The sequence below is a fragment of the Cetorhinus maximus genome, unplaced genomic scaffold (assembly GCF_964194155.1).
Source record: "Cetorhinus maximus unplaced genomic scaffold, sCetMax3.hap1.1 HAP1_SCAFFOLD_1187, whole genome shotgun sequence".
In the NCBI taxonomy this organism is placed as follows: domain Eukaryota; kingdom Metazoa; phylum Chordata; class Chondrichthyes; order Lamniformes; family Cetorhinidae; genus Cetorhinus; species Cetorhinus maximus.
The window spans coordinates 1-13,461 of record NW_027597129.1 but is presented as its reverse complement, the minus strand read 5'-3'; the positions used below and the strand labels follow the sequence as shown (position 1 = coordinate 13,461).

The following is a 13,461-nucleotide window of genomic DNA, read 5'->3' as shown; positions in this document are numbered from 1 at the left end:
CGGAGAGCGGGGGGATGCGGAGAGCGGGAGGGTGCGGAGAGCGGGAGAGTGCGGAGAGCGGGAGGGTGCGGAGAGCGGGGGAGTGCGGAGAGTGGGGGGATGCGGAGAGCGGGAGGGTGCGGAGAGCGGGAGGATGCGGAGAGCGGGAGGATGCGGAGAGCGGGAGGGTGCGGAGAGCGGGAGGGTGCGGAGAGCGGGAGGGCTTCAGTTTGTAAAGGAAGCTGTCGGGGAAATAGAAAAGGAGCAATTGTGATGTCACAGGGAGCTAGTCAGTTGATTGGCCGGTAAGCGCTCAGTCTAAGGGACAGTCTGTGAGAAACCAGCTCAGGACAGGTGAGTTCAGGTAGATCCTTAAATAAAAAAGAACTAAAACTTTAAAATAAAGAAAACAAAATTTGAAAACTTTGAAATTAAAATCAAACTATAAAGATAAAAAAGGAATAAAAAGAGTAATTTAAATAAACATCTAAAACACATACCTTGTAGTTAAGAACCTTTAACCTGTAGTTGTCAGTGGTGCTAGCATTCAATAAACACAGTAAATTGTAGCATAGATTGGAAGAAAGTAATTAAAGTAAATCAACTATATAACATAAGATAGAATGGCGGGAGAGGTGTTATGTTGCAACTGTGAGATGTGGGAGCTTTTGGACACCAAGGTGATTCATGACAAACACGTCTGCAGGAAGTGTAAGCAGCTTGAGGAATTCCGGATCAGGATTATTGGTCTGGAAGTTGAAATGCGGACACTGCGTAACATAAGGGAGGGGGAGAAATACCTGGATACTTTGTTCCAGAAGACAGTCACACCTCTTAGAAAAGGGTGCTCTGATTCGGTCAGCAGTGAGGGACAGGAGGATGTGACTGTCAGTGAGGCAGGTAATGGGACCGAGCAGACAGTAGGGGAGGAGCCTCAGGCTTTGCAGTTGTCAAACAGGTTTGAGGTGCTCACAGCCTGTGTGGATGAAAGTGAAGTGTGCAAGGTGGATGAGCTGGCTGGCCATGGCACTGTGGGACAGGAAGCCGTTCAAGTGGGGGGAGCAAAAAGGAGTGTAGTGGTAGTAGGGGACAGTATAGTGAGGGGGATTGACGCTGTTCTCTGCAACAAAGAGCGAGAATCCAGACAATTTTGCAGCCTGCCCGGTGCCAAGGCTCAGACATCTGCTGAGATCTGGAGAGGAACTTACAGTGGAAGGGAGTGGATCCAGTTGTCGTGGTCCATGTAGGTACCAATGTCATACGTAGAACTAGGAAAGAGGTTCTGCAACGTCAGTGTGAGGAGCTAGGTACCAAATTAAGAAGCTCTGGATTATTACCTGAGCCACATTCAAATTGGCATAGGGCAAAGAGGATTAGAGAGATGAATGTGTGGATCAAAGACTGGGTTCCAGTTTGTGGGGCATTGGCACCAGTACTGGGGAAAGTGGGGTCTGTACTGTTGGGACAGTTTACATCTGAACCGTGCTGGGACGAGTGTTCTTGCAAATCGCATAACCAGAGAAGTAGAGAGGGCTTTAAACGAAACAAGATGGGTGAGGGATCAAGCTTGGGTAGATGTAGCAATTCAAGCTGTAGAGTCAAGACAGGAAAGCAAAATAGTAATATGAGAAATGAGGGTCAGGAAGGGACAGAGAGAAAAAACCTAAGAATACATCAACAGTCAAGACTAGATGTTACAAAGGTAACACAATGACAAAACTGAAGGCTCTCTATCTGAATGCACATAGCATTCATAACAAAGTAAATGAATTGATGACCCACATTGAAGTAAATAAATATGATCTGATAGCAATTACGGAGATGTAGCTGCAGGACGATAAAGGCTGGGGCCTTAATATTGAGGGGTACATGACATTCAAGAAGAATAGGGAGCTAGGTAAAGGTGGAGGGTAGCACTGTTAATCAAAGAGCGCATCAGTGCAATAGTTAGAGATGACCTTGGTTCAGGAGATCAGGATGTAGAATCGGTTTGGGTGGAGTTGAGGAATTGTAGGGGAAGTAAGTGGGAGTGGTCTACAGGCCCCCTAACAGTAACGACAGTGTAGGACAAAGTATTCAAGAGAAAATGTTGTGTACTTGTGAAAAAGGAGCAGCAATAATCATGGGTGATTTTAATCTACACAAACTGGAAAAATCAGATTGGCAGTAGTAGCCTGGATGAAGAGTTCTTAGAATGCTTTCAAGATAGTTTCTTAGAGCAGCATGTTCTGGAACCAACCAGAGAGCAGGTTATACTAGATTTGGTATTGTGTAAGGTGACAGGGTTAATTAATGAGCTCAGAGTAAAGGCACCTCTAGGTAGCAGCAACCACAATATGACTGAATTTTACATCCAATTTGAAAGGGAGAAGAGTGGGTCTAAGACTAGTATCTTAAAATTAAATAAGGGGAACTTCAGCTGAGCTAGCTGGGAACTGAACTGGGAAACTGGGCTAGAGGATAGATCAATAGAGAAGCAGTGGCAGACATTTAAGAGGATATTTCAGAGTATTCAGGATAAGTACATTCCTACTATAAAGAAAAATTCTAAGGGGAGGACCCAACATCCATGATTAACTAGAGATTTTAAGGAAAGCATCAAACTTAAGGATAAAGCAAACAGCTCCACAAAGATGAGTGGCAGGACAGCTGATTGGACAGAATATGAAAAACGGCAGAGAATGATTAAAAGGTTAATCAGGGGAAAGTATGAGAGGAAGCTAGCTAGAAATTTAAAAACGGATAGCAAGAGTTTCTACACGTACTTAAAAAGGAAAAGAGTAAGTAAAGTGAGTGTTGGTCCTCTAGAGAGTGACAGTGGGGAGTTAATAGTAGATAATAATGAAATGGCGGAAGAAATGAACAAATATTTTGCTTCTGTGTTCACTATAGAGAATACAAAAAACATTCCAATAATATCTGTAAATCACGGGGTGAACAGGAGAAAGGAAATTGGTGAAATTGAAATCACTACGGAAACAGTACTGAGCAAATTAATGGAGCTAAAGGCTGGCAAGTCTCCAGGTCCCGACAGACTACATCCTAGGGTCTTAAAAGAGGTGGCTAATGAGGTGGTTTATGCGCTGGTGTTAATTTTCCAAAATTCCCTAGATTCTGGAAAGGTTCCATCGGATTGGAAAGTAGCAAATATAACCCCCGATTCAAGAAGGGAGGGAGGCAGAAAGCAGGAAATTATAGGCCAGTTAGCCTGATGTCTATCGTGGGGAAGTTATTAGAATCAATCATTAAGGAGGTTATAGCTGGGCACTTAGAAGAGCTCAAGACAATTGGGAAAAGTCAGCATGGTTTTGTGAAAGGAAAATCGTGTTTAACCAATTTATTGGAGTTTTTTGAAGGAGTGACATGCACAGTGGATAAAGGGGAGCCTGTAGACGTGTTGTCCTTGGATTTCCAGAAAGCATTTGATAAGGTGCCACATCAACAATTATTACGAAAATAAAAGCACATAATGTAGGGGGTAACATATTAGCCTGGATAGAAGGAGAGGAGAGGTGATGGCATAGTGGTATTGTCACTGGACCAGTAATCCAGAGATAAAAGCAAAATACTGCGGATGCTGGAAAACTGAAACAAAAACAAAATCGCTGGAAAAACTCTTCGAAGAAGAGTCATACGGACTCGAAACATTAACTCTGTCTTACTCTCCACAGATGCTGTCAGACAGATGGTGGAATTTGAATTCAAAACAAAATATCTGGAATTAAAAGTCTAATGGTGACCATGAGACCATTGTCTACTGTTGTAAAAACCCATCTGGTTCACTAATGTCCTTTAGGAAAGGAAATCTGTCCTTACCTGGTCTACATGTGACTCCAGACCCACAGCGATGTGGTTGATTCTTAAATGCCCTCTGAACTAGGGCAACTAGGGATGGGTATTAAATACTGGCCTGAGCAGCAACACCCACATCCCATGATTGAATTTAAAAAGAAGATTGGTTGGCTGGCAGAAAGCAGAGAGTATGCATAAATGGGTTTTTTCCTGATTAGTAGGATATGACGAGTGGCGTCCCAGTGGGGCCTCAACTTTTTACGATTTACATCAATGACTTAGATGAGGGGAGTGAAAGACATGGTAGCTAAATTTGCAGATGACACAAAGATAGGTAGGAAAGTATGTTGTGAAGAGGACATGAGGAGGTTGCAGATGCATATAGATAGGTTGAGTGAATGGGCAAAGATCTGGCAAATGAAGTTTAATGTGGAAATATGTGAATTTGTTTACTTTGGCAGGGAGAACAAAAAAACAAAGTATTATTAAAATGGTGAATGACTGCATAATTCTGAGGTGCAGAGGGATCTAGGTGTTCTGGTACATGAGTCACAAAAAGTTAATATGCAGGTACAGCAAGTAATTAAGAAGGCTAATGGAATGCTATCCTTTATTACGAGAGGGATTGAACATAAAAGTAAGGATGTTATGCTTCAGTTATACAGGGCATTGGTGAGACCGCACCTCAAATACTGTGTGCGGTTTTGGTCTCCTTATTTAAGGATGGATGTAAATGTGTTGGAGGCGGTTTAGAGGAAGTTTATTAGATTGACTCCACCAATCAATAATCATGGCTAATCTGATTATGGCCTTAGCTCCACTTTCCTATCTGCCCCCCATAACCTTCAACTCCCTTGTAGATCAAAATTCTGTCTAACTCAGCCTTGAATAGGAACTGTCCCCCAGTGAGAGTCAGCACCTTCAGGAACTGTCTCCCAGTGAGAGTCGGCACCTTCAGGAACTGTCTCCCAGTGAGAGTCAGCACCTTCAGGAACTGTCCCCCACTGAGAGTCAGCACCTTCAGGAACTGTCTCCCAGTGAGAGTCGGCACCTTCAGGAACTGTCTCCCAGTGAGAGTCAGCACCTTCAGGAACTGTCCCCCACTGAGAGTCAGCACCTTCAGGAACTGTCTCCCAGTGAGAGTCAGCACCTTCAGGAACTGTCCCCCACTGAGAGTCAGCACCTTCAGGAACTGTCTCCCAGTGAGAGTCAGCACCTTCAGGAACTGTCCCCCAGTGAGAGTCGGCACCTTCAGGAACTGTCTCCCAGTGAGAGTCAGCACCTTCAGGAACTGTCCCCCACTGAGAGTCAGCACCTTCAGGAACTGTCCCCCAGTGAGAGTCAGCACCTTCAGGAACTGTCCCCCAGTGAGAGTCAGCACCTTCAGGAACTGTCTCCCAGTGAGAGTCAGCACCTTCAGGAACTGTCCCCCAGTGAGAGTCGGCACCTTCAGGAACTGTCTCCCAGTGAGAGTCAGCACCTTCAGGAACTGTCCCCCACTGAGAGTCAGCACCTTCAGGAACTGTCCCCCAGTGAGAGTCAGCACCTTCAGGAACTGTCCCCCCCGCAGTGAGAGTCAGCACCTTCAGGAACTGTCTCCCCCCCAGTGAGAGTCAGCACCTTCAGGAACTGTCCCCCGGTGAGAGTCAGCACCTTCAGGAACTGTCCCCCAGTGAGAGTCAGCACCTTCAGGAACTGTCCCCCAGTGAGAGTCAGCACCTTCAGGAACTGTCTCCCCCCCAGTGAGAGTCAGCACCTTCAGGAACTGTCCCCCAGTGAGAGTCAGCACCTTCAGGAACTGTCTCCCAGTGAGAGTCAGCACCTTCAGGAACTGTCCCCCAGTGAGAGTCAGCACCTTCAGGAACTGTCCCCCAGTGAGAGTCGGCACCTTCAGGAACTGTCCCCCAGTGAGAGTCAGCACCTTCAGGAACTGTCCCCCAGTGAGAGTCAGCACCTTCAGGAACTGTCCCCCAGTGAGAGTCGGCACCTTCAGGAACTGCCCCCCAGTGAGAGTCAGCACCTTCAGGAACTGTCCCCCAGTGAGAGTCAGCACCTTCAGGAACTGTCCCACAGTGAGAGTCAGCACCTTCAGGAACTGTCCCCCAGTGAGAGTCAGCACCTTCAGGAACTGTCCCCCGGTGAGAGCCAGCACCTTCAGGAACTGTCCCCCAGTGAGAGTCAGCACCTTCAGGAACTGTCCCCCAGTGAGAGTCAGCACCTTCAGGAACTGTCCCCCAGTGAGAGTCGGCACCTTCATTGTAAAAATATCGCTCAACCAATATGGGATTGTCTGGTATACAAATATACAAATTAGGAACAGGAGTAGTCCACTTGGCCCCTCAAGCCTGCTCTGCCATTCAATAAGATCATGGCTGATTGTAACCTCAACCCCACATTCCTGCCTACCCCCAATATCCTATTACCCCTTGCTTATCAAGAACCTGTCTACCTCTGCTAAAAAATATTCAAAGACTCTGCTTCCACCGTCTTTTGAGGAAGAGTTCCAAAGACTCACTATCCTCTGAGAAAAAAATTCTCCTCATCCTGTTTTAAATGGGCGATCCAAGCCTAACCTACACAGCCCTTCCTCATAAGACCATTCCTGGTATTAGTCTAGTAAACCTTCTCTGAACTGCTTCTAGTGCATTTACATCCTTCCTTAAATAAGGAGACCAGTACTGTACACAATACTGCAGATGTGGCCTCACCAATGCCCTGTACAACTGAAGCATAATATCCCTACTTTTGTATTCAATTCCCCTCAATAAATGATAACATTCTATTAGCTTTCCTAATTACCTGCTGTACCTCCATACTAACCTTTTGTGTTTCTTGAACAAGGATGCCCAGATCCCTCAATCTCAGAGCTCTGCAACCTCTCACCATTTAAATAATAAGCTTCTTTTTTATTCTTTCTGCCAAATTGAACAATTTCACTTTTGCCCACATTATACTCCATTTGCCAGATCTTTTCCCACTCACTTAACCTATCTATGTCACTTTGTTGCCTCCTTACATCCTCTTCACAATTTACTTTCCTACCTATCTTTGTGTCATCAGTAAATTTAGCCACCATTCCTTCGGTCCCTTCATCCAGATAAATTGTAAAAAGTTAAGGCCCCAGCACTGATCCCTGTGACACACCACTCATCACATCCTGCCAACCAGAAAAAGACCCATTTATGCCAACTGTTTCTTGTTAGCTAGCCAATCTTCTATCCATGCCAACATGTTACCCCCTACACCATGAGCTTTTATTTTCTGCAATAACCTTTGCTGTGGCACCTTATCAAATGCCTTCTGGAAATCTAAATATACCACATCCACCGGTTCCCTTTTATTCACAGCACATGTGACTCCTTTAATGAACTCCAATAAAATTGGTTAAACATGATTTCCCTTTCACAAAAACCATGTTGACTCTGCCTGATTGCCTTGAATTTTTCTAAGTGCCCTGTTATAACATCTTTAATAATAGCTTCTAACATTTTCCCGATGACAGATGTTAGGCTAACTGGCCTATAGTTTCCTGCTTTCTGTCTCCCTCCCCTTTTGAATAAAGGAGTTGTATTCACTATTTTCCAATCTAACAGAGCCTTCCCCGAATCTGGGGAATTTTGGAAATTTAAAACCAGTGCATCAACGATCTCACTAGCCACTTCTTTCTAGACCTTAGGGTGAAGTCCATCTGGACCGGGGGATTTGTCAGCCCACAGCCCCAACAATTCGCTCAATACCACTTCCCCGGTGACTGTAATTTTCCCCGAGTTCCTCCCTCCCTTCCATTTCCTGATTTATTGCTATTTGCGGGATGTTACTTGTGTCCTCTACAGTGAAGACCGAAGCACAATACCTGTTTAATTTGTCCACCATCTCCCTACTTTCCATTATCAATTCCCCAGACACACTTTCTTTTGGACCAAAGCTCACTTTGTTAACTCTTATTTAAATATCTGTAGAAACTCTTACTATCTGTCTTTATATTAGTAGCTAGCTTTCTGTCATACTCTTAATTTTTCCTTCCTTATTAAACTTTTTGTCATTCTTTGCAGTTCTTTATATTCTTTCCAATCTTCTTACCTGCCACACATCTTAGCATAATTATATGCTTTTTCTTTAAGTTTGATACAGTCTTTAACTTTTTAGTTAAACATGGATGGTGTGGTGGGTCCTTCCCTTAGAATTTTTCTTTCTCATTGGAATGTATATTTTTGGTGTATTCTGAAATATCCCCTTAAATATCTGCCACTGAACTTCAGTTGAACAATCCCTTAACCTCATTTGCCACGTCACTTTAGCTAGCTCTGCTTTCATGTCCTCATAATTGCCCTTATTTAAGTTTAAAATACTAGTCTTGAACACACTCGTTTCTCCCTCTAAATGAATGTAAAATTCAATCATATAATGGTCACCGCTACCTAGGGGTGCCTTCATTATGAGGTTATCAATAAATCCTATCTCGTTGCTCAATACCAGGCCCAGTATAACCTGCTCCCTGGTTGGCTCCAAAACACACTGAGCTAAGAAACTGTCCCGAACTATGAACTCCTCATCTCCGCAACTTTGCCCATCTGATTTTTCCAGTCTATATGTAGATTAAAATCCCCCATGATTATTGCTGTACCTTTCTGGCAAGCTCCCATTATCTCTTCTTTTATACTCTGCTCTAACGTGTAGTTACAATTAGGGGGGCCTCTACACCACTCCCACAAGTGACTTCCTGCCTTTATCAATCCTCATCTCAACCCAAACCGCTTCTACATCCTGGTCTCCTGCATGTAGGTCACCCCTCTCTAGCGTGCTAACACCATCATTAATTAACACAGCCACCCCTCCACCTTTTCCTAACTTCCTGTCCTTCCTAAATATCACGTACCCTTCAATAGTCAGGTCCCAATCTATGTAGCCATGTCTCTGTAATGGCTATCAGATTGTACTTATTTATTTCTATTTGTGCTATCAGTTCATCTGTTTCGTTTTGAATGCTCTGTGCATTCAGTCGTGTCCTTTTATTATTTTGTGTAGCATCTAGCCTCATCTGCTGAATTATTCTTAGATTTGTACTCTCTGTGCCTTCCTGTCACAGCCTGTTTATCATTTCCCATATTAATATCGGTCTCTCTTGCCTTGTCTCTACTACTTGGTTTACCACATCATCCCAAATTTGATCCCTTGGCCCCACTATTCAGTTTAAAATCCTCTCTACTTCCCTAGTTAGGTGGCTCACGAGGACACCAGTCCCAGCACGGTTCAGGTGTAGACCATCCCAATGGTACAGATCCCACTTTCCCCAGTACTGGTGCCAGTGCCTCACAAACTGGAACCCATTTCTCCGACGCCAGTCTTTCAGCCACGCGCTCATTTCTCTAATCTTATTTGTCCTGTGCCAATTTGCACATGGCTCAGAAAATAATCCAGAAATTATTACCTTTGAGGTTCTGCTTCTTAATTCAGTGCCTAGCTCCTCATACTGACTATGCAGAACCTTTTTCCTCATCCTGCCTATGTCATTAGTACCTACATGGACCACGATAACTGGATCCTCTCCTGCCCACTGCCAAATATCCCAAACCCTGGCATCGGGCAGGCAACACAGCTGCCTGGACTCTCGCTCTTTGCTACAGAGAACAGAGTCAATGCCCCTCACTCACTATTCTGTCCTCTACTACAACTATATTTCTTCTTGCTCCCACTACTTGGATGGTTTCCTGTACCAGGGTGCCATGGTCAGTTGGCTCATCCACCCTGCAGCCCCCACTCTCATCCAAACAAGCTGAGAGAACCTCAAACCTGTTGGACAATTGTAGAGGCTCAACACTCCCGCCCTCTGGGTCCCCTTACCTGCCTCACTCACAGTCACACCCTCCTGTCTCTGGTCACTGACCAAATCAGAAGACCCTATCCTAAGTGGTGTGACTGCCTCTTGGTATAAAGCATTTAGGTAACTTTCCCCCTCCCTGATATGTCGCAGTATCTGCAGCTCAGCCTCCTGCTCAATGACTCTGAGCCAAAGCTCCTCAAGCCACAAACACTTACTGCAGACGTGTTTGTCCTGGGTCCCAATGTTATCCAGGAGCTCCCACATGCTACAGCCTTGATACATCACTGTCCTGCCATCCTCAATGTGTTTTAAATTATTACTTACTTATATTAATCGCTTATTTAATGTTGCTTTTCATATTTTTTTATTAACTTTACCACCAAATTACATACTATTTTAAACCTTGAGGGATAAAATAGAACTTACCAGATATTCACCAAACAGCCAGCTCCTTTCCCTATAGTAGAGCAAGAATCAATTTCCATAGGGTGAGAAAAACAGAAAGAGGAAATGAACAACTCCCCTCTCACCAAACTCCAACTCTCCACTCAGTTTGCCAAGGCTGCACTAAAGAACCTTGAATTTATAGCAAACTGAACCGGGGTTACAGTAACCAGATTCAACCAGTTAGCACATTAACTGCTCAGCTCCCACAGCTGAGAGTGAGCTTACCCTATGTAAACTGCCAGAAAGCAAGCACTTAGCCTCCTTACGCAATACTTTCCAGTTACTGTTAATTACAGACTCGATTAGATGTTAAGAGCAAAATTTAAGAACAAAATTCACATTTAAAACTCCCTCTCACCAAACTCCAAGGCTCCACTCAGTTAGTCAACTGCACTCGGTTTGTACCTGGGCCAATGTCATCGAAAGGGCAGAGTGTCACTCGGACGCTACGGAGAATCCCAGGATGGGGTCACAGTTCCTGTGTGGTCAGCCACTTAATGTTGTTCCTTCGTAGTTGATACTTCCCTATCTACCTTGCCTCCTTCACCTATCCTCCCCCACTTCAGACACCGTCCCTGGGGACCCTGACACATACACTCAGCTGCAGATTTGTGTGGTTTGAGAGACAGAAACTTCACATTTGTTGCTGTTAGAAAACCAACAAAAATAGGAACCTCCTACACAATTTGCAAAGGTTAGGAGGTTCCACGCACATGGTACTGAGAATGAACGAAGCCAGTGGGAGATGTTGGAAAGTAACACTCAGTGTTACTGCAGAGGATAAGATACCTCTTACAACCTGTCGCTTATTAAAACCCAACCTTGACATCATTTTAAGTGCAAATACCTGATTCTCTTCAGATCTTTTTATCCTTGTTGCTGTCATACAGTCCGGGCCCCATGAGGGTCACAATATACAAACAGTTTGCACAACTTGTTGGATAACCTCTGTTAATAAAATCACGTGCTCATGTGGCCGAATGGGACCAGACTAGCTTTGTCAAAGCATTCCTTGCTCCCTCTTGTTTTATCTCTTGGTCTACTGCCCCCAAATCCTTCTCCCCTCTCTCCCGTCCTCTCTCCCTCCTCTCCCCTATGTTCCCTCACTCCCGCGCTCCCCTACTACAGCTGAATCGTGAAGAAACACTAACTGAAAGTTCAGCTAAAGGCTGCACGTTCCACGTGTGCAGCAACCCTCCCCCATTAACTCCGACCATCAATCTGTAAAACTCAATGTATACAAGCCAGACCAAGCACAGTCAGAACTTAAAAACACGGCTCTTTTCTGCTTGTATAATGAACGGATGGAAAAGGCATTTATTTCACAGGGAGTTTGTGCCAGATGTTTATACACAAGAACGTGCACAATCCATTCAAACAGCAGGGTTAACCCAGGCAGACTGCCAGAGATGGCCACCACTGGCAGATACCACAATGCTGTATCTACAGGAAACAGTGCGGCTACTGACAAAAAACAGGAAAAGAGAAACCACCTCATCTTTAAGATGGAGGCATCATGTTGATTACAGTGAGCAAAACAAAATGGCTGGCTGAGATTTCTAGCAAAGTTTGTGATCCCGTGTAACTGACATTCACCAAGCAAAAGTAAACTGACAATAGGCAGGAATAGGACACCATCCCTTTGTTCAAGGTAAATCAACAAGGAACAAGAACACAGCAAAAGCTTTCACCCAATTTTCACAGTGACATAAAACTCAGCATCAACCACCACTCTCTAATCCAGCTATTCTGTCTCTCCACTGATGATCCTAAATCGTGGTCAATATTCCACTGAACTTGCCTCCCAATCCTCCCAATCATCACATGGATCAACCCAGGTTCCCCGCCATGTCCAAACTCTCCAGCCAATGGCATTTCAATGGTGCTTTCCATTGTTAATCCCTCCTTGTCGTCTTTTCCGAATATTTTTTCACCCTTAAGATGTTTGGTCTGTGAGAGTGGGATTGGCTTTCTCCATTAAAACAGTCAGATTCCGAAATACAAGTCAGTCGCCTCATCGAGCGGTCTCATGCCCGTGCCAGTCACAGGCCAGACTTCATTTCATTATCCTGCTGACACCAATTTCATTCCATGCCGACTTCCAGTTCCTCTCAGTGTAATTTTTAACTAGGAGTTAAAAGTTTTAAACTGCAAACATAGCTTTTGATTAGAAATCCTTCCTATATATTTATACAGGAGGCTGCCTGTACAAGGCAGAGTTGTAAATACACACTCTCTCTCTCTCGTGGAGGCTCTGCAGCATCTCCTCTGGCAAGAGAGTGTAATTACACTGTGACATGTTTACATGGGCAGTTTCAATACAATGTGGACAAAGCGATTTACAATGGAAATACAAAAATAAGGAAGACTATATTACGTTAAAACAGGAACTTCACTGCATTTATATGCCCTGATCCACTTACCCCACCCCCACTGTCTAACCCACTTCACCTGGAGATACACTTGGGTCAAAATCCCAATGTTCAACACCAGAGAACATCAAGTGGTATAAATAATAAATACTGGGTTTGAGATCCTGATTTGAACAAGAAAAGGAAATAAATTGTTAAAAAGGATGAAATAACTACCAATAGCTGCAGAAGAAAAATGGGAAAGCAAGGGGCATTGAGCACGAGGAGTGCATGTGGCACTAACACGAAACAGTTCCTGGTCCCACTCTCAGGCAGATGTGAGGAAGTGCAGTCAGCAGCAGGAACTGGGCTGGTTTCTGCTCCCAAACACAAAGGATTGAAACTTTAAAACATCACAGGCTATGGAAACTGTTAGCCAGTGAGGAAAATATTTCTGACCTATTGACTGAACGGGCAGTGGGAGTGGGGAAGAATTTCCCAGAATTGAATCCACTCCTTCAGTTAAAAACTCTGAATGTTAAAACAATTAGAAATTCTGATCAGTGCAGTTTTTCTCCAATGAGGCACAGTTTGTGACTGCAATTCTGGCATCTGATAAATCCCAGTAACTCACCGTCAATGACGCCTCACAGCCTCCCACTTCCCCCCCTCCCCTCCCACTTTCCCCCCACCCCTCCCACTTCCCCCCCACCCCTCCCACTTCCCCCCCTCCCCTCCCACTTTCCCCCCACCCCTCCCACTTCCCCCCCACCCCTCCCACTTCCCCCCCTCCCCTCCCACTTTCCCCCCTCCCCTCCCACTTTCCCCCCACCCCTCCCACTTTCCCCCCCTCCCCTCCCACTTTCCCCCTCCCCTCCCACTTTCCCCCCTCCCCTCCCACTTTCCCCCCACCCCTCCCACTTCCCCCCCTCCCCTCCCACTTCCCCCCCCGCCCCTCCCACTTTCCCCCCACCCCTCCCACTTTCCCCCCCTCCCCTCCCACTTCCCCCCCTCCCCTCCCACTTTCCCCCCCTCCCCTCCCACTTTCCCCCCCTCCCCTCCCACTTCCCC

The 13,461-nt window shown here is 45.2% G+C and overlaps 1 protein-coding gene across 3 annotated transcripts in view; it reads right to left on the bottom strand.

The window, feature by feature from the left end:
* Positions 1–10,448, bottom strand: part of LOC144675833 (leukocyte antigen CD37-like) — a 45,831-nt gene extending 35,383 nt beyond the window's left edge. The window contains exon 1 of one of the 3 annotated variants that reach the window (XM_078536406.1): positions 10,398–10,448. Coding sequence is in view for 1 of the 3 variants with exons in the window: in XM_078536404.1 (XP_078392530.1) it covers positions 9,200–9,268 (69 nt within the window). In the remaining 2 variants the exon portion in view is untranslated. Of the gene's footprint in view, positions 1–9,199; positions 9,284–10,018; positions 10,289–10,397 lie in introns of those variants that run through there. The other 2 variants (XM_078536405.1, XM_078536404.1) reach the window with 2 other exon arrangements.
* Positions 10,449–13,461: the final 3,013 nt, after the last annotated feature.